The sequence below is a fragment of the Clinocottus analis genome, unplaced genomic scaffold, assembly GCF_023055335.1.
Source record: "Clinocottus analis isolate CAN_PGR_092001 unplaced genomic scaffold, fCliAna1.0.p SCAF_19, whole genome shotgun sequence".
NCBI classification, from domain to species: domain Eukaryota; kingdom Metazoa; phylum Chordata; class Actinopteri; order Perciformes; family Cottidae; genus Clinocottus; species Clinocottus analis.
In genome coordinates this window covers 1,831,360-1,858,128 of record NW_027175920.1, presented here as the reverse complement: position 1 = coordinate 1,858,128, position 26,769 = coordinate 1,831,360, and the positions used below count along the sequence as shown (strand labels likewise).

The 26,769-nt window shown below is 46.0% G+C and overlaps 1 protein-coding gene across 11 annotated transcripts in view; it reads right to left on the bottom strand.

The window, feature by feature from the left end:
• Nucleotides 1-257: 257 nt before the first annotated feature.
• Nucleotides 258-26,769, bottom strand: part of tanc2b (tetratricopeptide repeat, ankyrin repeat and coiled-coil containing 2b) — a 129,203-nt gene continuing 102,691 nt past the window's right edge. For 7 of the 11 annotated variants that reach the window (XM_068582622.1, XM_068582623.1, XM_068582629.1 and 4 more), the window contains 22 exons: nucleotides 24,351-24,389; nucleotides 22,984-23,265; nucleotides 22,765-22,889; nucleotides 20,709-20,940; nucleotides 17,878-18,047; nucleotides 17,058-17,336; nucleotides 16,349-16,516; nucleotides 15,224-15,384; nucleotides 14,031-14,139; nucleotides 13,800-13,922; nucleotides 13,195-13,431; nucleotides 12,881-13,090; nucleotides 12,141-12,234; nucleotides 10,371-10,504; nucleotides 10,039-10,162; nucleotides 9,731-9,906; nucleotides 8,859-8,991; nucleotides 8,007-8,036; nucleotides 6,599-6,690; nucleotides 5,835-5,981; nucleotides 5,631-5,731; nucleotides 258-5,095 (listed from right to left, as the gene is read on the bottom strand). In XM_068582622.1, the coding sequence (XP_068438723.1) occupies nucleotides 2,989-5,095; nucleotides 5,631-5,731; nucleotides 5,835-5,981; nucleotides 6,599-6,690; nucleotides 8,007-8,036; nucleotides 8,859-8,991; nucleotides 9,731-9,906; nucleotides 10,039-10,162; nucleotides 10,371-10,504; nucleotides 12,141-12,234; nucleotides 12,881-13,090; nucleotides 13,195-13,431; nucleotides 13,800-13,922; nucleotides 14,031-14,139; nucleotides 15,224-15,384; nucleotides 16,349-16,516; nucleotides 17,058-17,336; nucleotides 17,878-18,047; nucleotides 20,709-20,940; nucleotides 22,765-22,889; nucleotides 22,984-23,265; nucleotides 24,351-24,389 (5,273 nt within the window). In that variant the 3' untranslated portion in view covers nucleotides 258-2,988. The remainder of the gene's footprint in view (nucleotides 5,096-5,630; nucleotides 5,732-5,834; nucleotides 5,982-6,598; nucleotides 6,691-8,006; nucleotides 8,037-8,858; nucleotides 8,992-9,730; nucleotides 9,907-10,038; nucleotides 10,163-10,370; nucleotides 10,505-12,140; nucleotides 12,235-12,880; nucleotides 13,091-13,194; nucleotides 13,432-13,799; nucleotides 13,923-14,030; nucleotides 14,140-15,223; nucleotides 15,385-16,348; nucleotides 16,517-17,057; nucleotides 17,337-17,877; nucleotides 18,048-20,708; nucleotides 20,941-22,764; nucleotides 22,890-22,983; nucleotides 23,266-24,350; nucleotides 24,390-26,769) is intronic. The other 4 variants (XM_068582631.1, XM_068582627.1, XM_068582624.1 and 1 more) reach the window with 4 other exon arrangements.

Sequence of the window (26,769 nt, the reverse complement as noted above, 5' to 3'; positions counted from 1 at the left end):
TTTAGGTCGGCAGATGTACGATGTAAGTTACACAAACATTTAATATAGTAAAAAAAAATCCAATGCAACACCTTTTCTTTTACCGTTAGCTTTATAATATGCAATGTTTTGGGAGTGTATGGAATTGCATCAAGTTGTGCAGGTTACTGTGGACACACTGGTGTTACATGTTGTTTCGTGGACCACAAATAATCCCAAATAAGAAACGTATATGTGTGTGTTATATAAAAATATTCTTAAAAATAAACGACTGACATGCGGGGCGTGTTTCAGTTGGTAACCATTTATAAATATGTTCTTTTTTTTTTTCTCCAATACATAGGTTTGACTGTACAGATTACAATCAGTTATCATGAGATTAAAAACACATTCTTTTTTATTGTTTTTAATTAAACTTTTTATCACAGCGATCTGAAAGCTCACATTTACAGACAAGAGAAACTCTGCTCAGCAAGCAAACACGTCAAAATAAAATAAAAAGAACCTTTTGCTTTTTGTCTGGTCGAAGGAAAATGATGAGGATCGTTCGGGGGGGGGGAGGAAAGCGCTTTTCCTTATCGCGATCCGAACGTTGTATCTCACACACACTCACACACACACACACACACAGGGGGTCAGAACACCGCTATACATGTTTCTGCTTGAGCTCATGGAAAGAATAGAACATGCATCAGACTATTTACAGCAAACTAATATACATAGACAGCTTGAAACCATACACCCCTCCACTATCCTCAACTTAGAAGTCTTTTTAAATTAAGTATAATACAGTTTATATCTTCATTTCTGTAAAGATAAGTAGGGCATCTCTCTGGTAGCAGGTTGAAGGATGAACTGCCCCCCTCCCCTCTTTTCCATATTCTGAATCGGAGAAAGCAAAATAAAACGTTACAGACAAATGGTCCGTAACTTTTTTCCCACATATACAAACTATATTCTCACTATTCCACTTTCTCTATCACCCAAACTCCAAAACATGGAGCTTAAGGGCACTGAAACCGCAGTCATACTTTCATTTGTTGCAGTAGATTTGACTAAATTTCAAGATGTGTGCAAGGCCAGTGGATCAGACTGGCTGATTTAGAGATATAGAGGACTTTAATGTATATATTTTATTCTCAAGACGTGGAATACTTAAATATGTTCGGCCTCCTGAAACAAACCCGTGGAATATCTGAGTCAGCGTATATACAACTTGTGCTAGAAAGTCTATACATCTTCACCAGTTTAAAAACATCCGTTTGCTATTCATATTGTCATTCATCACTGCTTTGTAAATCATATAACAATAATAATAATAATAATAAGTGTCTATGATAGTCTCTGGTCAGCGGTCTGCCTGATCACACACACACACGCACACACACTTCCTCCAAAGTCAACAATCAGAACAACACAGTAAGTAAAATACATAAAGTGCACCCTTAGTTAAGAACTTAACAGGCATTTTTAGTGCAGAAGTGGCGGAATAAAAATGCATTGTGGGTAAAAAGAAACGACACAGAATAAAGGGAGGAAAAGGTCTAGAACAGTGGTCGTGTTTGCATTCGCCTGCTTTTAATCGCTCGCTCTCTCTCTGATTACCTGCAGAGGAGAGACAAAGGCCAACTCTGACACGACCAATAGAATCACCCGATTCAGCATTTGACCTGCGTCGTTGATTGATTTGTTTTGTTTTTTTTTTAGTCAAAGATTCAAGCTAGAAACTGATTTATTGCACTCGAGGCCAAAATACAGCAATCTGTCCTCAAAGCGAGTTGGAAAGCAACCGAAGGAGCTCGTACGAAACGACGGCGGCGGACGCTTCGCCGGGTTCACGTGAGCAGATGATTGACAGCGCATTCAAAGCAGTGTAATATTTAAAAAGAAAAGCATATGGGAAGTCAGAATTCATGTTTCTTTACCTTTAGAAATGAGGCAAGATGAGATATTTGGATTTTTATCCTGACTAAAGCTTTTTTTAATGTTAGTTTAAACCTTTTCAAAAGTACATACATGCACTTTGTGGTACTCTTAATCTCCGTAAGTGTTAATGAACCTTTTGATAAGCAATTTTGATTGACGGGGTGTTAAAAAGGTCAAACGTTCTCCGGCTTTTCTTTTTCTCTTTAACTGAATGTCTCTGTGGTTTTGGATTAAAAAAAACAACATTTGAAGGCACAACATCTTTTTTTTAATCTGAAACCACTGAAAAAGCAATAATCTGTCGACGAATCAACAAAGAGAATACTCCAGGTGCGGCCTTCGGAGCATCGAGGACGCATCGCAGCATTTTCTCGCTTTAAAATCTTTATTAATGTGCCACAATAGCGCTAATTATATCACTCAAAGTTGGTCGTTGCCCCTCCCTTCCTGGCTTCTCCTCATCCGTACGACTAGCAGTGGGACACACAGGCGAGGTTAACAGAAAACAATTCAACCGCAAACTATGTTTCCTTTCTATGTACAATATATAACTTAATTATAAATATTGTCGTTTTTCTCTTAAGTACTGAGTTGTTGAGCCTTTTTCGTATTTTTCTGAGCAATGTACAGTATTGAACATATAATATTGTATTACATAGAATAGAGCCTACTAGCAACCTCGGTTAAGAGCACACTTTGAAAGAACAGAAGATGGGCACAGAGTCCACGAGTTAAGAGTCCGATGATGAAGTACTTTCACTCCCGACAGTCAGAAGATTCTTGTGTTCACGTGTGGGAACTTTTTGTGCCGCGCGACGTTTCGGAAAAAAAGGTGCGCTGGTCTTTGACCCTCCCGTCATCCCACCTGTGTGCAGAACATGACGATGAAATAACCGCTTCCCTCGTGAGTAATGTTTTTCGGATAATGTCTGCAACCCTAAGTGTGTTTGTGTGTGTGGTTTTCTCTCCGACTGTCTCCCGGTGAGTTCTGTAAGATGAGTTCGTCACAAGGGGGCTAAATATTTTCCTCTCCTCTCGCATCCCACTAACACGTCCAATCAGCCAATCACAGACAAGACCCCGTCACACATTTGACTCCACAAAAGGTCTCTTTGGTTTGATGGGGGAGGTGGGGCCCTGGGTCCGGGAGTCGCGCGACAGCTGGCGGTACATGTTGTCCTGGTAGGCCTGAGCCACGGGCAGAGTCCTCGCCACCTTCACGTCCGGGTAGGTGGGCACCTGGCTGACCCGCTCCAAGATGTCCCCGCCGCTGCCGCCGCCGCCACGCGAGCCGTTGGCCAGCTTGCCGAGCGACGGCGGCTGTGTCTGGGCGTAGTAGTCCTCCTCCAGCAGGTGTCCGTTTTGGGCGTTGTTGGTCTTGTTGTAGTAGGCGATGTTGCCCAGCGAGGCGGGGGGGCTGTAGCCGGAGCCCTGCTGGACCAGCTGGCCGGGCGACGTCGGGCTGATGGCCGAGTCCATGGACGCCATGCCCCGGGACCGCGAGGGCAGGTACTGGTGCGTCCGCGCCGTCTTGTCTATGATGCCCATGAAGGGCGTGCTCCGAGAGCGGGCGCTCTCGCCCGGGTACAGCCCGCCGCCGCCTCCTCCGCCCTGAGAGGGAGATATGGGCGAGATGTCGTCGCAGGCGCGCTCGTACGACACCTGCAGGGGGATCTCCATCCCCTGGATGGACGAGGACGGCCGGAAGCCCGGCGCCAGATTGGAGGTGGACCCCGTGGAGATGTTGTTGCTGGAGGGCGAGAACCGGAGGCCGACGCTCTGCGAGTGGATGAGGGGCCTCGGGGTGGGCACGTGCTGCTTCAGCTCGGCGGTGTTGGCGCTGACGGGGCGCCTCGCCATGTGCGGCATCTCGGGCGAGCCCAGCTGGCACGGGGGCATGGCGGTGTTGGCCCGCTCCAGCACGTGCTCGGACACCGGGTAGTAGGCGGCCGACTGGCTGCGGCTGATCTGCGGCGTCTGGCTGTAGCGGACGCCGCCCGGGCCCCCGCTGCTGGCGCGGTAGGCAGAGGAGGGGCGCTGGGGCAGCTCGTCCTTCAACAGGCCCGACTCCATAACCCCTCCTCGGCCGCCGTGCTGACAGAGGGCCCCGGAGCTGAGGCTCCCCTGCACCTGGGGCATGGAGCGTCCGTCCAGGGACGGCTGGTACACCAGCCGGCTCTCCACGACGTCCACCGAGCCCCCTTGGTAGCGGCCGCCCATGGAGTGGCCCATCTGGCCCGCGTAGAGGCTGTTGCCCATGGCGCTGCCGCCGGGCTGGTTGGTGCGGACGATCTGGGCGATGGACGGCTGCAGGCGGAGGCCCTGGGCTTGGTGGTGCTGCGAGGACAGCGAGGGCTGGGAGCTCAGTTGGAACGACCGCTGGCTGCTCATCTTGGAGAGCGGGGATTTGGGCCGGCCGGGGAGCTGCTCCGTCTGGTAGCGGACGGGCGACCCGGACTGCGAGCGGTACAGGCAAACGCTCTCCACCGGCGGGCTGGCTCGGTACTGGGCGGCGCGGCGCAGAGGGGACGGCGGCGGGCTCTGGTGATCCATCCCTCCCTGGCCCCCGGGGCACATGGAAGGCGGGCTGAAGCCGTAGGACGAGTGGTGCACCGGGGAGGTGTGGGGCGGGCTGTGCCGGTAGTGGTTCTGGTGCGTCGGGGACAGGGAGGGCGACGTGGGCTGGTAGGACCCGCGGGTCGGGGAGGACATGGAGGAAGAGGTGGGGTGGTACTCGTACGGCTGGCCCATGGGCGAACCGCCCGCCAGGTAGATCTGATCCGGGTGCGTCGGGGAGAGCGGCGGGCTCTGGATGACGGGGAGGCCCGACGGGTTACCGAGGGACTCGGGCGGAGGCAGGCACGCGGACATGGCCTCCAGCTCCTGCTCCAGGTAGTCCTCGTCCTCAAACAGGTCCTGGACGGGCTCCATGTCCTCCAAGCGGGGCTCCGGGGGAGGCGGCAGAGGCATGGACAGGGACAGGGACAGGGACTCCTCGTCTTCCGGGGGAGGCGTAGGAGGAGGGGAGGGCGGAGGCTCCAGCTCCAGGTCCTGCTGCTGCTGGTGGTGCTCCTCCAGGCTGAGCTGGTGGTATTCCTCCTCCACCCTCTGGAGCAGCCGCAGGATCTCGCGGTTGTTGGGGCACTGCTGCATGGCTTCATTCAGGTCCTCTAAGGCTTCAGGAAATTGTCTGGAAGCAGGAGAACAGCGAGTTAGCGTGTTCAGGTCACGATGCGGGTGAGCTAATGTGAGTGGAGCTGCAGAAATGATTTGTATATGGTTTGAAATAAAGATTTGTGTCTTTTTTAACCAAGCAAATTTCTAGTTTGTATGTAAATTATCTCCAAATCTTTGCTCTCAATTAAAAAAATTGCTCGAAAAAAAAAAGAAAAAAAAAATCCGCTCGAAAAAAAAAAATAGCAGGTTTTTTTGTGTTTATTTTTTTTATAGAGGGAATTAAAAAAAAATATTTAGAGCAAATTTTAGTTTTGAGAGCAGTTTTTTTTTAGAGCGAATTTTTTTATTTTTTTTGGAGAGAAAATTTTAGTTTGCAGAGCGTTTTTTTTTTTTTTTTAGAGCATTTTTTTTAATTGAGAGCAAAGATTTGGAGATAATTTAATTATAAACTAGAAATTAACTCGGGTAAAAAAAGACACAACTCTGCCTCCACACAGAAACACCGTCAGACATTGATGGCGACGCGTGGACGGAGGGAAGGAGCGTACCTGCTGCTGCGCTTGGCGCGCGCTCGGGCATAGTATGCTTCATAGGATTTTGGTTTCAGCTCGAGTGCCTTCGTCGCAAATTCCTCAGCCATCCCAAAGTCCTGGAGAGATTTAAACGACATGGAAAATATCGGCAAAAGTGTTATTTGCCGTCTGATTGGGTCTCAAGGACAAATCTGCTTGAGTTAATCCCTAAAAACGCACGTTCATTTTCCTCCGACATCGGGACAGGTTGAGGAAGAGCGATACTTTGAGTTCCCTGAACGTCTTGAGGTCGTCGCTGAAGCCTTCGCGCGGAAACTTTTTGAGGGCGTACTGGTAACGCTGCGCGGCCTCCTTCACCTTCCCCTTCTGCCGGGAAACACAGAGAAGTCTAGTTATAGTCTGGGAAATAAATAATGCTAATCTGTATCATCATTTGTGTTGGATAATCTTGTTTTTACTGTATATATTTCGTTGCAATATTACAGTACAGATATAATAGTAATTGTGTTTCTACCTTGTACGAACAGTGAGAAGAAAATTATGAAGAACAAAATCTATTTATGTCAAGTAACATTGACCAAAGTCTATATTAAGAAAACAATAAAACTAGTACACAGTCTTAAAGAGTAGTATATAATTAGTATATGTAATGTATTGAAGAGGTATTCATAATGTATGTACAAAGTTTTTATCATATAATTGGTTTACGTTGACCTCGCTGTCATTTATATTGTAGTTATCTCAATCTTTTACATTTTTTGGCTATTAAATATTAAAATCTTAAGAATAAATGTATATTTTAAAATGGAATTATGTATTTATAAGTCAGCTTTTCGGCTCATGTTGTCTAAATGATCTTATCTTAATCTTTTTTCCACCTTATGTTGAGAGAAAGTCTGCCGCATTTCTACTTTTTCATTACTTGGACTTCATGAAGTGCAAACAGAATAAAAATAAGGATATCCGAGCGCCGGCTCTCCGACCTTGTAGTAGCTGTCCCCCTCCTCGATGAGTTTGCTGAGTAAGATGATCATGATGTCGGGTTTGGAGGTGGCCATGGCCCATGTGGCAGGACCTGGGTAACACAGGAAGGAGCAGATGAAAACAGAAACACAGTGAGAGAGACACACAGCAATAAGCAGAGGAAGAGGAGGAGGAGGAGGAAGAGGGAAGGAGCGACTGGGAGTCACACTACACACAACAATAATAACAGGGATGAGGACAACAGTCAAAATGGGGGAATGGAGGAGAAAAGACAGGCAATCCACTGCAGAGAAAAGATTAGAAGAAAAAAAAGAAGCTGCTCTGACGTTCAGAACGCTGTGACCTCGCTTACAGGACATCAGACCCGGGTCAAATGCGGTTTGCCAATAATTAAAAGTGTTTTTTTTTCATTCTCTTAACCCAGCTGGGAGTCAAATTTACCTAATTGGAGAGCGGGGATGGAGGGAAAGAAAGAGTCCGTTTTGAATTGTTTTCAAATAGCTGATTAAACTTAACTGTAGCAATTATCTGCAAATCTGTTTTGGCCCAGGCAGAGGCCAACAAAACGCCGTCAAGTCTCTTCTAATGATCCTTTTTCTGTCTCGTCAAGAAGTGCAGATGTACAGTAAGTCGATTCGGGGGTCGTGATCGAGACCAAGGGGAAAACTTTGTGTTGTGCGTTAAAAAAAAACAAAAAACGCCTAATCCCTGCAGACTGCTGAAACTGATGTGTCTTTTCTGCATCTGCGCAACCGGCAATCCTTTGACACATGAACACGACACCACAGGGATGGAGAGGAAAAGGAGGGAGGGGGATCTTGCACAAGGAGACACGGGGCAGGTGCGATCAACAAAAAAGGCAAGCAGGAAGGGATATATATGTATATAACGGAGCTCTGCAGGCGTTAGCTGTCCTCGGTGGTGCTGCTGGTGCTGCTGCTGCTGCTGCTGCTGCTGCTGCTGCTGGTGGTGGAGCTGGAAATGCTGCTGACTGGCCTAAGATGAACGCCGCTGGCTTATCCCCCCTCGGTCTGTGGCGGCGGTGGCACAGAGGAATCACACACACATGCAATCTCCCGCGAGGTAGCGACCACGCGGGAGCTAGCGAGCGGCTGCATCGTCACGTCATGCATCTGTGGGATGGAAGAGGTCGACGACCTCGGGGACGACGTCACAGAGGCCGGATAGCATGCCGTCGTTAGCGTTAGCCGTCTACCTCTATAGGCAAATCCCGACCGTGTCTGCTGTCGGCGCTAATACCTTTTGTGCGCGTTATTTTGTTATTTGTCAGTTTTGAGAAGCTAAGCTGGCCTGCCGACACTTTAGGGCGACACAGACAACACAGAAAGAGGAGATAGAGCTGTCAAAATGCCTGGTGGGGTGAGAAGTCGACAGCCTTGGCTTTACCTCGGGGCCGACTGGGCAGCGTCTGACATCCTGGGGCCGGAGAGAGAGGCGGGGGGGCAAGAGTGGGTGGGTATTGGGTGGAGGGGAGAGAAGGAAGGAAGGAAGGAAGGAAGGGGAGGAGATCGAGAGCAAGGGAAGGAGTGTAAGTGGGAGGGCAGAGCGATAGAAACAGCGAGAAGGTGAAAGAAAAAGAGGTGATGAAAGTGGTGGAGGTGGAGGAGGAGGAGAAGTGAGAAAAGGAACACAAAAAAGCAGCAGTGAGAAGCGGAAGGTAAGTGCCTCGGCAACAAAACCAAAAAAGGAGAAATAAAAAAAGGAAAAGAAAACATCGCGAGCGCTAATACACAACCCGTCGCGGAGCAACCGAGAGAGCGAGAGAGACAGAGGATGTGCAGAGAGCGATAGAGACAAACGGAGAGAGAGAGAGAAACAGAGAGAGAGAGAGCAAAACAACACAGCGGCAACAGTAGTACAATAAAAAGAAACGCACATCTGAGCCATAAATAGCTGCGGAGAAGCGGCAGTGGGCGTGTGGGCGGGGATGACGTACAGTAGCAGGAAGCGGTTCAAAGCTACACGGAGACACAAACCAGCAGTAAATCGCTCCGGTGCTCTGTAATGACGAGCAGGAGGTGTGTGTGCTTTAAAAGTGTGTTTTTTTTCATCTGTGGATTCTCTCTTCGTGGTGTTGCATGCAGCTCATGCCTGAAACCCCCCCCTAAAAAAAAAAAAAGCGTCTCGGCGTGCTAAAATGAGCTTTTAGAGGACGCCGACGCTGCATTTAGAAGAGAGGGGGGTCGTCCTCTGTGCGAGCTAAGCGGCGGCGCTCTTGAACCGTCGACCCGCTCTTACCTATCTTGGCTCCTTTCTTGAGCAGGGCGACCACCACCGACGTGTTCCTGCAGCCCACCGCGCGGTCGAGGGGTCGCATCCCGCTGTAGTCTACGTGCTCGATCATGGCGCCGTGGTCAACCAAGAACTGGACCTGATGGAGAGAGAGAGCGTCATGAAGAATATGATAAGCTCTTTGTCGGGGACGGAGGGTTGGAACAGGACTTTTTACTTATTGTGCAATACTTTTATACACACTTACTTAATTTTTTTATTCCATCTGTATATTTATTATTCTTCTGACCGTTTAATTTTTGTTTCCACTGAGGAACAAATAAAGGAATATCTTATTGACTTGTGTATGGATCACTGGAGAAAGTCTCACCTTGTTTTCAGTCAAAAAACAAAAGATATTAAAGGTATTATGATATAAGTCTAAAATAAACACTATTAAGTGTCCACATTTGAGATGCTGAAGCTGGAAAAGGTTTGAAAATACATTTTATGAGCCAACTAATTCTTTCAATATGGATTCATTTCCATATTTGTGTTGAAAATTCAATGCATTTCAAAGGGGCTTCTCCTCAAATTGAACATTTTCTAATACAAAAATGAAGTATTTCTTTTATACAACAAAAGAAGCCAAATGTCTAAACACAATACTAAATAAACTAATCTGAAATCTGAAATATTGTGACCTAAACGAGATACTGTTTGATCAGAATCTGAAAGAGAGAGAGAAAAAGCGTCTCAAGGCTTTCGGCCCTACGAACAAACTTCAGTCAATATCACACAAATAATTAAGGATTTCTTCCAAAAAATAGTGTCAGACATATAAAGACACGCTTGTTAAACGTCTACTTTATGAATATGTTCATGATCGAGGCTCTCACCACTTCCGAGTCTCCGTAGAAGGCGGCCAGGTCGAGCGGCGTGCGTCCGTTCTTGTCGGCGTGGTCGGTGGCGGCGCCGCTCTCCACCAGGCAGCGGACGACGGTCAGGTGTCCTTTCAGACACGCCCAGCTGAGGGCGGTCAGACCCTCCTTATCCATCAGAGACAGAGAGGCTCCTGGGAGGAGAAGCGGCGAAAGCATCCCATTTATTCATGCGTGTCCATTTGTGTTCACGAGGCGCTTTTGGGTTCAACTTTGTGGTTTTTAAATCTGCTCTAAACTCAGGTTTCTCCGTCTCGGCCCCTCACCTTGAGCCAGTAGAAACTCAACCGTGCCCAGGTGTCCCTCCGAGGCGGCCATCATGAGAGGAGTGCGACCCTGCTTGTCGGCCAGGTTGACGTCGGCGCCGTGCGTGAGGAGGAGGTCCACGATCTGAAAAAAAAACACAAGCACCCCGCGTCAGCACATCCTCAAATTAAATGGGGAAATTGCTGAAATAAATATTATGTTTCTCGAGCACGATCGCCAGGTTTTTCCTGCCTTTTGGAGCAAGAGAAGTTTGGTCTGGGAGAACAACGGTTTTAAGTGTTTTCAAGTGTTTTAAAAGAGCGTGTTTTAAAGGAGGGGGGCACTGACTGACCTGCCAGTGTCCCTGTCGGACGGCGCTGAACAGCGGGACGATGCCTCGCCGGTTGGGCTGCGCCACGGCCGCTCCCTGCTCCAGCAGCAGGCGGCAAACCTCCAGCTTCCCTCGACCGGAGGCTGCGGTGAGAGCTGGAACACACAAACACACACATAAACACACACACACGACGCGTCCGGGGTGAGATGAGGACAAACAGGGTACGGCTTCAGTCACAGAGCAACGTTATTATTCATCTGGAGACCGTTGGATGGAGGCTAAAAGTTAAATATTGGTGTGGCCCGCCGGCTCCTGAGGTAAACTTCTGGCCTCCAGCGGCTCAAAGCTTCTCTGTGCTCAGCGGCGAGTCGCTCGCTGGGTCGGGTGGTGAACACTGAGGGCTCTGAGAGCCTGAAGAACAACATTATGAGAGCAGGGAGTCTGCACCGAGGCGGCGAAACGACGAGCCGAAGCCGACGAGAAGCTGCAGGTACGATGATCACGGCTTCATGTGTTGATGTTTACAGAATGCAAAAATATACATTGTTGCTGAAGGAGAAAATAATATGTGTTCTCTATGAGAAACCATTTCTGGGATTGATTTTTAAGAGTTGCTTGACAGAAGAGGAAACAAGGAGAAGAGGAGAGGAAATAAGAGAGGAAGAGATGATGAAAGAAGGGGACAAGGAGAGGAGAGAAAAGAGGAGGAATAAAACAAAACAAAAACGAATGTGGAACACATCAGAGCAAAGTGTATTTTAAAATAAAAAAAAAAAGAGTTGCTCTTTAAAAGTGAAGGATAATTATAGTGATCAAGACCGAGAGACTTACTTTAATGGTTGCAAAGTCAACTTTTCATAAACACTGATACAGATGAATCTGCGTTTCAACCTTTTTAAATCTCCGCTGGAAGAACACTTTGATATCCAGTGAGTATATCTACACATGCACGCTCTGGCTGTTACAATAATGCACTTGCATTGACCCATCCTGTAACATGTGGATTAAAAAAAACAACATCCAGAACAACCGTCATCTCTCTGATCCTCCCTATGAAACAATCAAACCACGGCCGAGTGGGTTCAAATCCCTCGTCTTCAACTGACGGACTTTTGTGAAACTGCAGTGAAACGAAGCTCCTACATCTCTGGGAAACGAACGATGCGTCGCCTTTCTCAACGCCCGGCCTCGGGGCGATCAGACGAGTCATTTCTCACAGCACCCCGGAGCACACACACATCCACCCTAACCCCCACCCACCCTGTCTGCGCTCCAATGACACCGCTGCACCGCCATCAGCATCATGCAGCAGCAGCAGACGCACAGGACCGTCTCTCATATCCGCACTGCAGCGCTCTGCCTCGCCTCGCGGGAGATAAAAACCCTCTCGCAAGACACCCGTCGATCTTTGTGGAGCGGTTTTTGTTACAGCGGCTGTTGTACGAGACCTCGAGCTGCCCCGAAGTCAGTGCAAACCGTCAAAAATTCATCCAAATGACGAGGAGACAATTTGTATGGATGAAAAAAAGACAACTGTGTGTTTGAAGATGATAATAATCTGGTAGTAACAGTTCATAACTGTATTTAGTTTCTAGTTTCAACATTTTATCACGACAACTTACCTCTAACGTCTCACTTTTACTGAATGAACCTGAACGCATCATAATGTAAGTGAATGGAAGCTCCTAGCGTGAACCCGACCTCCTGATCCACGTTTTAGTATCGGCAGAGAACTATTTGAACACAAATCATTCAGAGCCAGGTGTGATGTAAAGGAGGTGTTCTCACCTGTCTCCCCCCACAAGGTGTCAAAGTTATTGATCTGAGCCCGCTCCACCTCCTCTTCATCTTTCTCCGGCAGATCCAGCAGGTAGGACACAATCTGATGGGGGATGACGAAGATTATTAAAAGGATTAACATGCTGGAAACATGAACATGAAACCACTTAATTAAGCCTAAATTGATCAAAGAGGCTCATCCAATTGCTTTAACACATTGTTTTAGCCTTTTTTAGAGCCCAAGTGTGAGGATGATCCCTTTTTATGTCCCTGCGATACGTACAGCATTGCTAAGAAAAGCAACCCTGCGCTGCACGGCAATGAGCTGAATCGCCTCACACATGTTGATATAGTGTAAAAACTGTTGAAGGAGCTTCAGAGTTTCGTGCGACAGACGTTGTTTGCTTGCCTTCAGCTCACACACTGATCATCATCAGCCTGTCAGCGCCGTGTTGAGTCGCTTTTCTTCCTGTGAACGGGGGCTTTGGCGTCTTTTTCTAGTATTAAAAATGGCTGATATGCGGCGAAGTAAGCTCAAATGAGAGGATATGACTTAACGGTTTGACTAAATGTAACTGACAAACATCGGAGCGAATATGGCACAGAACGTGTTAATAAAGCATTTTTAATACTGTTTTCCTCGTCTTTTGGCTTTAAAACCGTGCATCTCCAACCTTTAAAACAGAAAAACTCCAGAAAAAAGACCATGGAGGGCTTGATACTCATCTGCTTCCTCCCATCAGACGTACCTCTGTGTATCCCATGCTGGCGGCAGCGACGAGGGCCTGCTGTACCGCGTGGCTCTTGGTGAAGGCGGCCTGCTGTTGTGTTTGTGGAGACTGCTGCTGCTGCGGCCCCAGGCCCCAGTCGCACTGGATGAGGAACTTCACCACCTCCATGTGGCCCCGCAGGGCCGCGTGGACCAGAGCGCACTGGCCGTTCTTGTCCAGGTGATCCACCTGCGAACGTGGAGACAGATGACGGCGATCAGAGACGCAAATCTCAAGCAAGGTCTCGGATCATGAGACCTCGTGGCCTCGATCGGCGCTCTTCCCGCGCTCACCTTCGCCCTCCTGCGGCAGAGCGCCGTCACGATGGCCATGTGGCCCCCGGCGGCGGCGTAGCCCAGCGGCGTGAGGCCGCTCTCGGACGGGGAGTCCACCGAGGCGCCGTACTCCAGCAGCAGGCCCACCATGTCCATGTAGCCCAGGTGGGAGTGGACGCACAGGACGGGGGCGTTGTTCAGCACCTCCGTGCGGTAGTTCACGTTGGCTCCGCCCAGCATCAGCAGCCGGCTCACCTGGGAGGGGGAGAGAAAGAGAGAGAGAGAGAGAGAAACACTCATTTACTTCCCTTTTGCCGTCACTTCATTATTCATTATTATCCTATCGAGACACGTTCGTGTCTGATGATTTTTTGAGTTATGGCCCAAAAAAAAACGTGACCTTTGACCACCATTTTAAATCAGCTCATCCCTCTAGTCCAAGTGGACGTTTGTGAGGAAGTTCCCTCTCCTTGTCCACACGATTTTGCCAGGCAACGCCTCCGAGAAGTTGCCCGACGCGGCCCAGAGCGAGGGGACGTTTTAGGGCTGAAGCGCAATTTGCCAAGCAGTCTCGATTTTGTACCCAGCGCATATTCTTTAAGCACGACTCCTCTCCCCTGTACCTTGATGTTGGGTGTGTAGAGGTTTCGGAGCGAAGAGAGCGCGGCTGAAAGGCCTTCTGTGCTGTAGGACACCCACAGGCCCTGCAAGATGGATGAGGAAACCCCGACTTTCTTGCTGAGACCCTTGAAGAGAGAAAGAGAGATGGATTGTAAATATTCATTACTTTGAAGCCAGACCACAGCTGTGTGTGTGTGTGTGTGTGTGGCTGTAGATGACAAATACCAGCGTACCTTGAAGATATGTGCTTTGAGGATGTGGTGGCCCAGCTCAATGGTCTGCTGTCTGTTCAGCTTGTTCTCCTGCCGAGAGAACCAGAAGGCCAGCAGGGTGTGACCGCTCCTGCAGAGAGGACGAAGGCGGAGTCCTTCAATATCCAGACGGACCCGTCGGGTCGTTATCACCGCTCATAACATAATGTTCCTGCACCTCCTCTGCCGAGACGCACATACTGTACCCGCGACTGACGGGGACGTTTATAATCACACGTAACTGACGGACTTAAAAGCACACGGAGGAGATGCAGGTGGCAGTCAGAGGAATCATTCGTTGCCACATGTGTGATTAAAAAAAGTGGTGAATATTCACTTCTGATGGCGCTAGGAAGCCGGTTATTTAAGTCCTGATGTTATGTCATTGATATTTTGATATTATAGCTTACAGTTGACTGATTTTAATGTGAATCCTGTTAGTTCTACTTCCTGAAAAACAGCTGAGGTTGCTGATTAAATATTGATTCCTAACCAGTAATACAAATTTAGGGATTTGGGACGTTCACCCTGCAAAAAAGTTGCTTCCTCTTTCTGAGACACGATGGGTTTAATGTCTTTCTTTACGTCCTCTTCGTGTGTGACCTCGGCATCCTCTCTGCTCTCTTCAAAGCCACCAGACTCCATTGACAAAAAAAGCCATTTTACCTTCGCGCAACTCCATCCACCGCCGACTCCATCGCTCCGTTAGCTTGTGTTAGCTCGCGTTATCGTGCGACTCCGGCGTTTCAAATGCTTCGTTCGGAGTCACAAAAGCCACAAAAGAGCGCCGAGAATAACCGACAGAGGCAGAGGAAGACTAGCAAAGACGGTGTTCTGCAAAATAAAATCGCTGTTTTTGTTATAGGAGTCTGGTGGCTCTGAAGAAAGATTGAATGGAGATCACAGTTACCGGATCACCGGTTACCAGAGGAAAGGGCTGTCTCACAGCAAGTAAAGAAGGGGAAATAATCTGAATATAGTGCACACTTAAACTTTGTAGGTGTTAAATATGTTTTGCTTTGGTCCTCCTGTCTGGAGGAAACACACCGGCCATGGATAAAGTACCCAAAGTATCCCTTATTAGCTAATACTAAAGAACGACTGTTTCCTCCCACAGTTTAAGCGTGAACTTCTTCGCTCGGTACTTTCATCCTAGCAGATTAAGATTATTTCACCTCGGGTCGCAGAGGAACTTTGTCTTTTCTCCTTCCTCCCTCCAGATGAGCCACTCCCTGAAGGACGGGTGCACGAACATCCGCGTGCCGTCCCTCCTCTTCACCAGGAAGACCGACAGGTTGTCGAGGCGCTGTGAGAAATCCTCCCAGTCCAGCGTGCCCTGCGAGCCACAGAGGTCAATCCAAAGTCATTCGTTGGGTTTAGTTTGTCGTTCTTAAGCAAGGGGACAACTTTACAATATGATGTGTATTTGTAGAACTGTGGATGCAGTGTTTGATAATTGTATTGGACAATTTATTTAGTCAACCAAAAGAAGTAAAATACTCTTTTCTTTGAATTGTCAAAGCCCCTAAAACTCGTTTACTACAAATATTTACATATTGTGTAATTGATGTCTCACTAAATAAGGAACAAATTACATTTTTATTTATTAACTGGGATAATTAGCCTAATGTGCATGACGATAACTAAATGATGTAATTATATTTTGAGTCAAATACTGCTAAAGACTGATTAATGTGTGATGTCACCATTTTCTTCCAGCTGAAAACTATAGAAACAATTTAATTTTACCAAAGTGTAACGCAAAACCAGTAAAAGTATTGGAAATAGTTTGTTCAAAGTAAGAAGCTGATTAAAAAGCACATTGTAATGGCCTTTAAGAATACACGGCTATGTTAGATAAACATTTATGACATGCAACAACATTTTATTTGAATCCATTTATTATAAAATAACCAAAGTCTAGCAAGAGATGACGTCACAATAATGTTATTGTTATTGTGCATTCTTTACTGTTTTAATTATTTACATTACTTGTTTAATATTTGTATTTATTCATATTACAGGTACTTGTGTCTCTTGTGTGCACTGTAATCCTGCAAATTTCCCCACTACGGGACTAATAAAATACATCTAATCTAATCCATTAAAAAGTCTTTTCACCTAATTTTCAAAATGTTCATTTAGCTCTTGACTTAGGAAAAGTTTGGACTGTGAAACCCGGATCACAGCGGCCAATTATTATAATAAATCAAATCAATTTTAAAAAGGCCGTGAGCTGTTCGACCGTCTCAAGGTCGTCTTGTGCGTTCCTTTTTTTTCCCCGGATGTTTTTGTTTTACCTGCAGCGAGCCGGAGTTGATGGCCTGGTAGATCTGCTCGTCGTTCAGCGGGTGCAGCGAGGCCACGGCCACGTTGAGCAGCGGCAGCGCCCGCTCGAACGACGACTGCGTGGGGAAGCGCATGTTGCACTGCAGCAGGTACACCTCCGCCAGGTTGACCGGGACCACCTGAGAGGAGAATATGAAGCGTAATGCAGATTTCTTTCTCGTTCGCCGCCGCTCGACAGAACATGAATAATGCAGCGTGTTTGTACAGCGCGTCTCCGTGTGGTCGGAGGGGGGGGGGAGAATGTGATTTTTTCTTTCTTTATATGGAGTCTGGAAGCTCTTCTGAATACATGAAAATTCAATGAAGCTGGAGGTGCGAGATAAAATATTTCATTATGAAATGCACACTTAAACAATGGCGGTTGCATTATTTATGGAAAAAAAAGGTGTTTCGGTTCCCGGCTGTCGAGAAGAAGATTTCATGAAACTACTTGTACATGTCGGGGGTGCGGGTAAATAAAAATTGCCATTCCGGTTGTTGCCTTGAGCAATCACGAGCACCAGGATATTTGATTTAGAGAAATGGGTTTTTTTTTCGTCCCTGTTGCTATGGATGCAGCGAGAAACACTGTGATGTTTTTCTTGGTTTTGGGCAAATTGGCTTTATTCAAAGTATGCAGAGTTAGCCGCCAGACGTTCTCGTTGTCGGCGCCTCCCGTACCTTGTAGCTGGAGCTTTTGAGCACAAGGTAGCCCTTCTCGATGAGGTCAAAGGTGAGCTTGAGGTACAGGTAAGAGCCCTGGCTCAGGGCCTTCAGGTGGGCGCTGAGCTTGCCGAAGGTGGTGTTGTCCATCTTGCCGTTGAGCGAGATGTTGTTCTGGATCTCCGGGCTGCTGTGGATGCGGTGCAGGATGTAGCCCTGCAGGTCCTGGTCTATGGCGTCGTTCTCCTCCAGGCCGTCCAGAGAGATGCGGTGGAACGGCAGCGCGCTGGTGATCTCCTGAGCGGTCACAAAGCGGTCAGTGATATTGCTGCAGAGACATCTTGAGGAATTTAAATTATTCATTTTAAATGAAAGGTCAAAAATAAAGTGTAAAATGGAATGAGTAACTGGTCTATTTTTTTCTTCTAATAAATTAAATAAATTAAATGTATATATTATTTTAAGAAATAGAAATAATAAATTAAATAAATTAAATATTTAAAATAAATAATGTAAATAAAAAACAAATATTATTAAAAAAATAAAGCATATATATATATATATATATATATATATATATATATAATTTCAAAATAGAAATAATAAAAAATACAAATTAAATAAATATATATATATATTTAAAAAAATAAAAATAATAATAAATTAAATAAAAATAACCCGCTGATAATGTTGATGTAAAACCCTGTTGGTGCCAGTAGTAACAATAATAGACAAACACAAAACAAAACAAAATTAAAACTATTGTTTTTGAATTAGATTGAATGTGAAGCGGCAGATGCAAACAGCTGGAGAACAAAGCTCCCGTCTGTCTGTGTACCTGCAGCGTGGTTCTGACCGTCACCACCAGCTTGAGCCATGGAGGGAACTTGTGGATGGTTTTGCTGAGGAAAGACACGATGGTGTCTCCGTAGTCCGGCTTGTGGAACTCTGCCTCGTTCAGCCCGTCGATGAGGATGATGAGGTCCTCCTCAGAGTTGATCTTCCTCTCTGGAAAAAAAATAATAATAATTTTACATTTTTATACAAATGAAGAAAAAAAAGTTTTTTTCTAATTAGTTGGAATGCTGCAAGCATTCCAACTATTGTTCTTCAAATCTTTATTAAACTGTTTCTTCTATTTCTTCCATCCGTATTTTGGACCGTAACTAGTCCTTCATATTTCCAGTTACAGAAAAAAGTTCAATTATTCAAATATTCAGCTACTTAAGGAGACGATGGCTATGACTTTTCATATTTCTGACTTTTCAAATTTCCAAATTATTAAGCTTTTTATGATTTTTTTTATAATGGGACCCAATGGGGAAATCTTCAAATCATCTTCAACTTCAAACGTTTACAGTTTCTTCATACATTGAGCTTGAGACAATATTTAAAATTCCAAATGTTGACAAAACCTTTAGCTATTAATCTACGCTTTTACATTTTTCATATTTTCTCAAATTTTAAAATTATTCAGCTTTTTATAAAAAAAAAATGAATGGTTTCCAATGAAGAACATCTTCAAATCCGCTTTCAACTCTTCAACTTCAAAAGGGAAAGGCTCTGTCATGCCTCCAGCTAGAGACACCATTCCACCTTTAAAATGTTGACAAAACGTTTTTGCTGTTATTGTATTACTCATCTTTTCGATATATCCTATATTGTTTTAACTGTCGGCGTTTTCGTTTTATAGTTTTTCCGCACCTTTTCTGCCTTTCTCATTATTGTGTGTTGGGCAGCTCAGAGCAGTGACGTAATACTCCAGAGCGAGGGCACTTGGCGATACACATATTTTAAACTTGCTCTCTACTCCAAACCGTATACTCTTTGGACATAATTTATAGCTCAAAACGTTGGAAATCTTGTCTTCTGCCGTAAACTGCGGTCGATAGGAATCCAACAGATAAGACGTGTTGAGGTCCGACTGAATGGGAGAGCCGGTCCGTCCCCAGCAGCAGCCCTTTGGTCTGTGCATCTACAGGCAGCAGGCACGTAAGCGGCCGCACACGCGAACGGGTGGCGCACATGAACGGCCGTGCTCGCGCGTGAACGTGTTATTATGGTCGCGTGAACGTTCGTGTGTGTGTGTGCGCGCGCGTGTGTGCAGGTCACTTTGGTTATAAACGTCAGGATTAACAGCGTCACTGACGTTCACGTTGAGGTTTGACGGATGGTTTTGTAGACACTCAGTAATATCAGGTCTCTCACCAACTGCACCTGTAGATCAGTGGTTAGCAACTCCGCCTTAGGAGCAAAGGGTCAGTGGTTCAAACCCCACCTGTGACAGATTTTAATTTTTCAAAAAAACTTTTTTTTTTCTTCTGTTGGACTGGACACTGTGGCGGGCCGGGTCGTATGTTTGACACCCCTGATTTAGATGATGCAGTTTTCCTTTCAACTTTTCCAATTATACATTTAAACGACAAGAATTTTCAACAGTTCAATTAAATGACTTTGAACTGTAAAATTTTAGCAGGTATTTTGCCTTTTCTATATTTTCAATACTGATTTGCTATTTATTTATATATTCATCTATTCCGCTATTTTCAGCTATATTAATATATTCAGCTGTTTTTACATATATTCAGCTATTTTTTCATTTTCAAATATATTTAGCTATATTTAGCTAATTTAAGCTATATTCCACTATGTTCAGCTATATTCAGCTATTTCTTTCAAATATTTCAGCTATAAGCTTCAGCTTTTTGCATTCCAACGCATTTTCAGCAGGAAATGCTCTTTCTAGTTTTTTTTAAAAACATTTTTATCCCCAAAAAAGTTTTTTTTTTTTTTTTTACATTTAAAAAAATATATATACTTAAAAAACATTTTTATACAAATGAAGAAAAAAACTTTAAAAAAAAAAATAATTTCTTTTTTTAAACATTTTTATACAAATGGAGAAAAAAAAGATACTTTTTAAAAAATATATATATTTTTTTACATGATGGTGATGAAAAACAAGCTCATGATTAACCACAAATAAATGGCATGTACTTGATGTTTCAGAGCTTTCCACATTGAACGGCCGTCCTCTGCAAAGTGAGTTTGACCTTCACGCTCCGCCACAAAGTCAAATTTCACATCGTATTTAAAAAGTAATCATCACAGATTGGATGTTTTGTCTCCATTCAAAATGAAAGCGTGGAACAATCTATCCTGAGAAGCTTTGTTTGGTTTAATAAAAAAAGAAAGAAAAATCAGCTCCAGCGTCGAGATTAACGACTTTGATCTTGATTATATTGAACACAAAGTGCACAAGATGCGTCTAATACCATGCACCAGGGATTCAAGTCAAACAATAAATTGAACACTGAGGTCTGAAGAGGCATCAAATTGCAAAGAAAGCGAGACAAATTATTAAAATAATTCAACACAATCCAGTTAATCCTGAGGAATGTGAAGACGTTTAGTCCAAGAGAGCAAATGAATCAACAAACTCAAGTAGAGCTACGTCTTAAATGATTAAAAAGCAATATTTTTTATACAAATACATAAATTGCCTTAATGCAATTAAAAAAGTACTTTGCACAGATGAATTGCACGAGAATACATCAATACAGGGTCACAGAATAAAGTCTACACTTTGTTTTCTTCATTGAACATATACTGTGACTGTTCTGACCCCCGTGTGTGTGTGTGAGACTGTGTGCGACTTTGCCGCTTCACCTTTGTAAAGCGCGTCCAGGGGCTCCAGCACGCCCCTCCTGAAGGAGGCCAGGGGGTCCTGCACGCAGGAGCGCAGGCTCAGGGTGCTCTGCAGGTGCGGCTCCCTCAGCAGCTGCTCCCTGTAGGCCACCAGGTGCGGCGAGCGGCACAGCAGAGCCGCCACGTTGTGCACGAACTCCGGCACCAGGCAGGTGTAGGCGTTGTCGGCCTGGCAGTAATGGTACGCCACCACCTGGGGGCGACAGAGAGTTGGGGGAAAAGAAGACCAGGGGGTCAAAAAAATCTAGTAATCTGAACCGTGACAAACCTTTTTTTTTTTTTTCTGCAACAAACTGAAGAAAAGTGTGCGTGGGAGTCAGGTGGCAGAAATATTGTTTCGCCCAGAGCACACAGACTCATTTGGGATTGAGTCAACTTCATGGTGGGTGATTGCAGCATAATGAAACATAATACTTCTCGTCCCGCTGTACGGTTTCAGCTATTCATAATTCATTGCCTTTTTTCCGGCTGCCAAGAGGGGGGAACCGACTGTGAGTCAGCCCGCGCACACACACTCGTGTGTCGGGCGACTGTTGGGCGGCGCGGAGAGGAGTCGAGTGTTGAAACCGTCGAAAAACACGGCGATGATTAATTACATGAGCGAACGCGTCTTCGTGCGTCGGCAGGACGGTCGAGGGCGACCGAGACGTCACGAAGGAGTTTGAATAGTTTAAAAAAAAAAAAAAGAGGTGCAGCAATCAGAGAGCAGTGAGGGAAAACAAAGAAAAAGAGTTTTTAAAACCAAAAAAAGGGGGTGAAAAAAGGGGGCGAGCTCCATTATTAATGCAAAGAGTTAACAAGATCTAATAGCGTGGCTGGGAAATGGCTTTCTGCAGGTATTAATATTTCATAAGGCTCCCTGGCAAAGTTGTTTTTTCTTTTTTAAACACATCTGCATAATGCATCAGGCTGGGACCGAGGGGGATGCAGATGGCTGAGCAGCATGGGAGGGGGGCCGAGGTGCGACGAAGAAGAAGAAGAAGAAGAAGAAGAAGGAGAAGAGGAAGAAGGTGGAGGAGGAGAAGGTGGTGAAGAAGAAGAAGGCAGTGAAGAAGATGAAGAAGGTAGTGAAGAAGAAGAAGAAGAAGAAGGTGGTGAAAGAGAAGAAGGAGGTGGTGAAGAAGAAGAAGAAGAAGAAGAAGGTAGTGAAGAAGAAGAAAGTAGTGAAGAAGAAAAAGAAGGAGAAGAAGAAGAAGAGCGGGTAAAAGACGTTTCTCAAGTTGAAGCTAAACTCTCTCGTTTGCGGTTGTTTCAAGAAGAAAAAAGTCAACATTTAACACAGAGAAGAGCGAGAGAGGAATCCTCAGTCCCGACTTATCTCGCAGCTCATTTGAAGTCGACGACCTCGGGGAGAGAAACTCTGCGTGAGTCCATGAAAAGCTTCACGAGTCGGCGTCCGCGCTCGCGCTCTTCAAACGAGCGACACGCCGGCTAACCTGCCGGCGCCGCCGTCGCTAATTGAAAAATGAAGACGTTAAGACTTTTTTTTTTTTTTTGGACAGAGAGGCCGGAAAATGTCACGCTCCACCACAAACACAATAAAAACAATAAAGACTATTCAGCCACGTTTCCTCTTCACAAATCACGTGTGCACTTCTGCTCTTTGATAACGGAGGAAAATATGAAACGGAAGAAGCGACAATGCAAATGAGTTCGCTTGTATAAGGTTTTTTTTTTTTGCGGCAATTAAATCTATATCTTTTTTCATTTCGCACAGCTGTGAAATGGAGGTGTCGAGGGAAGGTGGAGATGTATTTATGAGGCTCGGGCTTGTGCACTTATCTTTCTTCAGTGATACGCAAACCATCAAATATAAACGCTGGAAATTGCAATCTGAAATCGCTACAAGCGCGGCTACACTCGGAGCAAACGGCTCGATAAATAGATCATGTGCATCTGTGGAAGAAGCCGACAAATAAACACGGACCATCAGAGTGTTTAAGGTGAAAGCAAATGTCTTTTTTTCTGTGGATTAGAGGCTGAACTGAGCGCCCACGATCGCAGGTGTGTCGGGTACCTGAGACGCCAGCCTCCTCATGGCTTCCTCCTGACGTCGCCTCATCTCGGGGGTCCCGGGACAGCTGCCTCCTCCCAGGGTGCCGTGCGTGGGCTGAGGCTGCGTGAGAGGGAGCCCCTCGCCATCTGGACACAACACACAAGCGCCGTGTGAGACGTGCCGACTCTTCCAATCGGGTACAACAATAATGAAAAAGCGGTCTTAGCTTAGCCGGCGTACGTTTGGGCGAGGCCTGCGGGCTGTCGGAGGCGATCTGCCTCATGCGCGTGCCGTGGCAGCTGAGCGCCACCAGGCGGGACACGATGGCGGTCTTGCCGAAGCCGATGTTGCCCACCACTGCCACGCCGCGGTTGGTGCTGGCGTTGGGGCTGTTGAGGTGGGCGTCGACCTCCTGGAAGAGCCACTCGCGGCCCGTGAAGACCGAGTCCATGGTGATGCTCGGCACCTCGAACAGCAGCGGCTTGAGGGCGATGTCTTGAGGCCGGTAGGGTGCAAAGCGCACTGCAGGGGGGCGAGGAAATTAAGAATTAGAGTTGGAAAGATTTACAACCTCCTTTCTTGCAGGAAAAATATGAAATCGTGTGTGTTGCTGTGTCTATAAAACCCCCAAAATTAACCACTTTGCTGCATATTTGGTACAGGATTAACAACATATGAATGGAAACACAGACATGAACATATCTATGCATGAACACGTTTGTATGTTCTGATATACAAAAGTAAATACAGCAACAAAATGTGGATTTTAAGGTTACAAATATTGACATGCAATTCAACATTAAAAGGTTGACATTACAGAAACAAAGTTATTAACCTTCTGAGATCAAATATATACTCTTGGGTCAGTGATTCCCACGTGAAATAAACATGATTGTGTGTGTGGATTGTGTGACAAACGGTCCTTTAAAGACATTATAGAACAATGTGTCGGGTGTAAAATGTCCTCTGGAGGTTAAATGTCACTTTAATCTCACTATAAATTAAAGAGAAAACAGAAATACCAGTTAAAGTCATGTTGGGAGCAAGAAAACGTAGCTTAAGAACTCAAAGGGGAAGACTTTTACGATCCAGATTTGTTTGCTTTGAACTCATTTTGTTGGGGGTCGACTGTTTTAACAGCCGAATGTTGATCTTTACTCGCGTGGGGGATTCATTAAACTCCAGACCTCCAGAGGTTGAGCGGCTTTTTAGCCCAACATATGGACCGTTAAAGACTAATGAGGCCGAAATGAATCTGGTACCAACTTCTGAAGCATGTGTGATGAATTCAGTGTAAAAATTCAGTCGGCTGCTTCTGGGTGTCATCTCCGGGGTGCCGTCTTTAAATTTTTTTTTTAAAAACACGCTCTCTTCTATCTGGTGTCTCGTTTCTTTAAATGGTGCATCGGCATCTGCTAATTATGCCCGATTGAGAATGCGAGTTGTGCGTTAATAATCCAAACGCTCTGCTGGCGAGAGAGTGTGTGTGTGTGTGTGTGTGTGTGTGTGTGTGTGTGAGAGTGCATGTGTGCAACTTGTGAAGCAGAAGCCAGCGAGCGCGGCGGCCGCGAGCAGAACTGCAACCAATGAAAATTAAAGTAACTTACGTGACTGGGATTGCCAGGCATGGGTGTTATTAGCGGAAGCTGTGACGGAGAGCAAGCAGAAGAGAGGGAGAGAGACGGAGAGAAAGAGAAAGAGAGAGAGAGAGAGAGGGGGGAGAAAGCAAGACAGTGAGGACAGGAATGGGAACTGGCAGCAGTTTGCAGCTCAATGCAAAGACACACAAATATAAATAAAAGGAAGCGGACAACAGCGTCAGCACGTCATGATGTCAGGAATATGGGAACCTCCTCCACACCGGTGGGTTGTTGGGTCGATTCCTGAGTGAAATCCTTTGAATTACATCGAGCGGTGTTTTCAAGAGCGGCTGTTTTTTGGGGGGAGAATCTAATTGGTTTCATCGCGTGCGGGGCGAGATCAATTAATCTATATTAAAAATAAAATAAATGAACACAGTTCTGGTGATTTGAACACTTGGATGGAGGGAACTCCAACCTTGACTCCACGCACACACAAACACACACACACACACACACACAAACTACGGGCTGCTAAAGGTCAGAAAGTACCTGAGAAATCCCGAATTTGGAGCCGTTACCGAAACCTCAGACAAATTGTACGATCAGATCTACGCTGAAGCATTTCTTCTGGTTCCTTTGTGAGGTTCCTGCTCTTTTTCTTGAGATCACGTCCCATGAAATCATCTCTCATGTGCTTAAAAATCAGGGCAAAATAATATAATAAGTAACCAGTGGGTGTTTTATTTGTATTTGAAGGACAAAGGAGCTTTCTGTAGTCTGAGTTTTTTTGCCACTTAAGTTGGAACCTTAATGTGCCGTCATGTGACAATGACACATAACACAACTATCATAATCCACCATTTGACCCCGAGACGGGACTCAGCCCTGAGAATATAATGTAAAAATCGTTTTCCCAGATCATTCGACTCTCAGCTCTGATTCTCCTCGCTTTACCGATGATGAGGAATAACTGCTGATCAGCCGGCAGCGGCTCTCTTCACGCTCTGCAGTGCGCCGGCATCAAGCACGCGGAGTCGGAGCTGAGGGAAATATGCATCGTGCGTTACAGCGGGCGGACGCGAGCGGCGAGAGAGCGGTGTAGGATTTATTGTGTGTCGGCAGAAATTTCTATACTGCGTGCTGGTAGAGCGCAAAATACATCAGGAGGGAAGAAAGGAAAGGAAAGAAGGAGAGGAGGGTTTGCATTAAGGCTGCATGTCTGTAAATACTCCAGTGAGCTGATAAAGAGCACGGCTCCATCCCATAATGACGTGATGCTACACTGTACGCGTCCTTTTACCACGCGGCACTTCAAATGCTGCTTCTTCACCTTCTTCATCATCTACTTCACCACCTTCGTCTTCTTCACCTTCTTCTTCTTCACCTTCTTCATCACCTTAACCACCACCTTCTTCTTCACCACCTTCTTCACCTTCACTACCTTCTTCTTCTTCTTCTTCACTACCTTCTTCTTCTTCACTAACTCCTCCTCCTTCACCAGCTGCTCCTTCTTCTTCTCCTTCTTCACTACTTTCTTCTTCACTACCTTCTTCTTCTTCTTCACTAACTCCTCCTCCTTCTCCTTCACCAGCTTCTTCTTCTTCTTCTTCACCTTCTTCTTCTTCTTCTTCTTCACCTTCTTCTTCTTCACCTTCTCCTCCTCCTCGAATGCTAATTCTCACCGCAGAGAGAAAGGAAACGTGATGATCCCGCTAAAAAGGAAGCGCAATCAGCAGAAAAAGACCTGGAAGTGCATGAAAAGCTTGTTTTGGTGGCGGCTGCGTGTCCAGCGACACTTCTCACTGCACTGAGCTCTGAGCCGGCTGCAGCCAGACGCAATGAAAGACACTTCATCCATATTCCCCCGTAAGATTATTTTAGTGCAACTCAACACGCACAGAGAGACACAACGAGGCAGAAGGCGACCTCTCTGTTCCGTCTAAAACTCACAAACTGATGTAATCTTCCTCCAGTCGGGCGTCACAACGGCCCTGACGCAACACTGGCGCAGAAAAACGACCCCGATGCCGTTTACGACACCGAAGGCCGCTGAAGCAAGAGGCTAAATAACCCACCGCTGCTCTGTTTTAAGTGCTTGCTAATCCAATTATCACGGGGGTTTGAGGGTGGAGAGAGTGAATGCCAAACGAGCCCGTAAAGCTCCTTTCTGTCCTCGTGGATTTGCTAAACACACCTTTTTTTGCGATATCGGCGGCGGCGATTACACCTGTTTTGTGCGCGCTAAGTCGCGCAGCCGCTAGCGACTCCGCTGGGTCGTCCGCTGGAACGCGGTTGTGAACGTCGGAGGCCGAGGGAGTTGTTTGTTTTTTTCCCAGGACGTTGAAAGCAAAAGTGTGAGAGAGAGAGAGAGAGAGAGAGGGTGGTAGACGGATGGATGGCAGTTGCTCATAACCCTCAGGCGACATTAAGAGAGTTATCACTC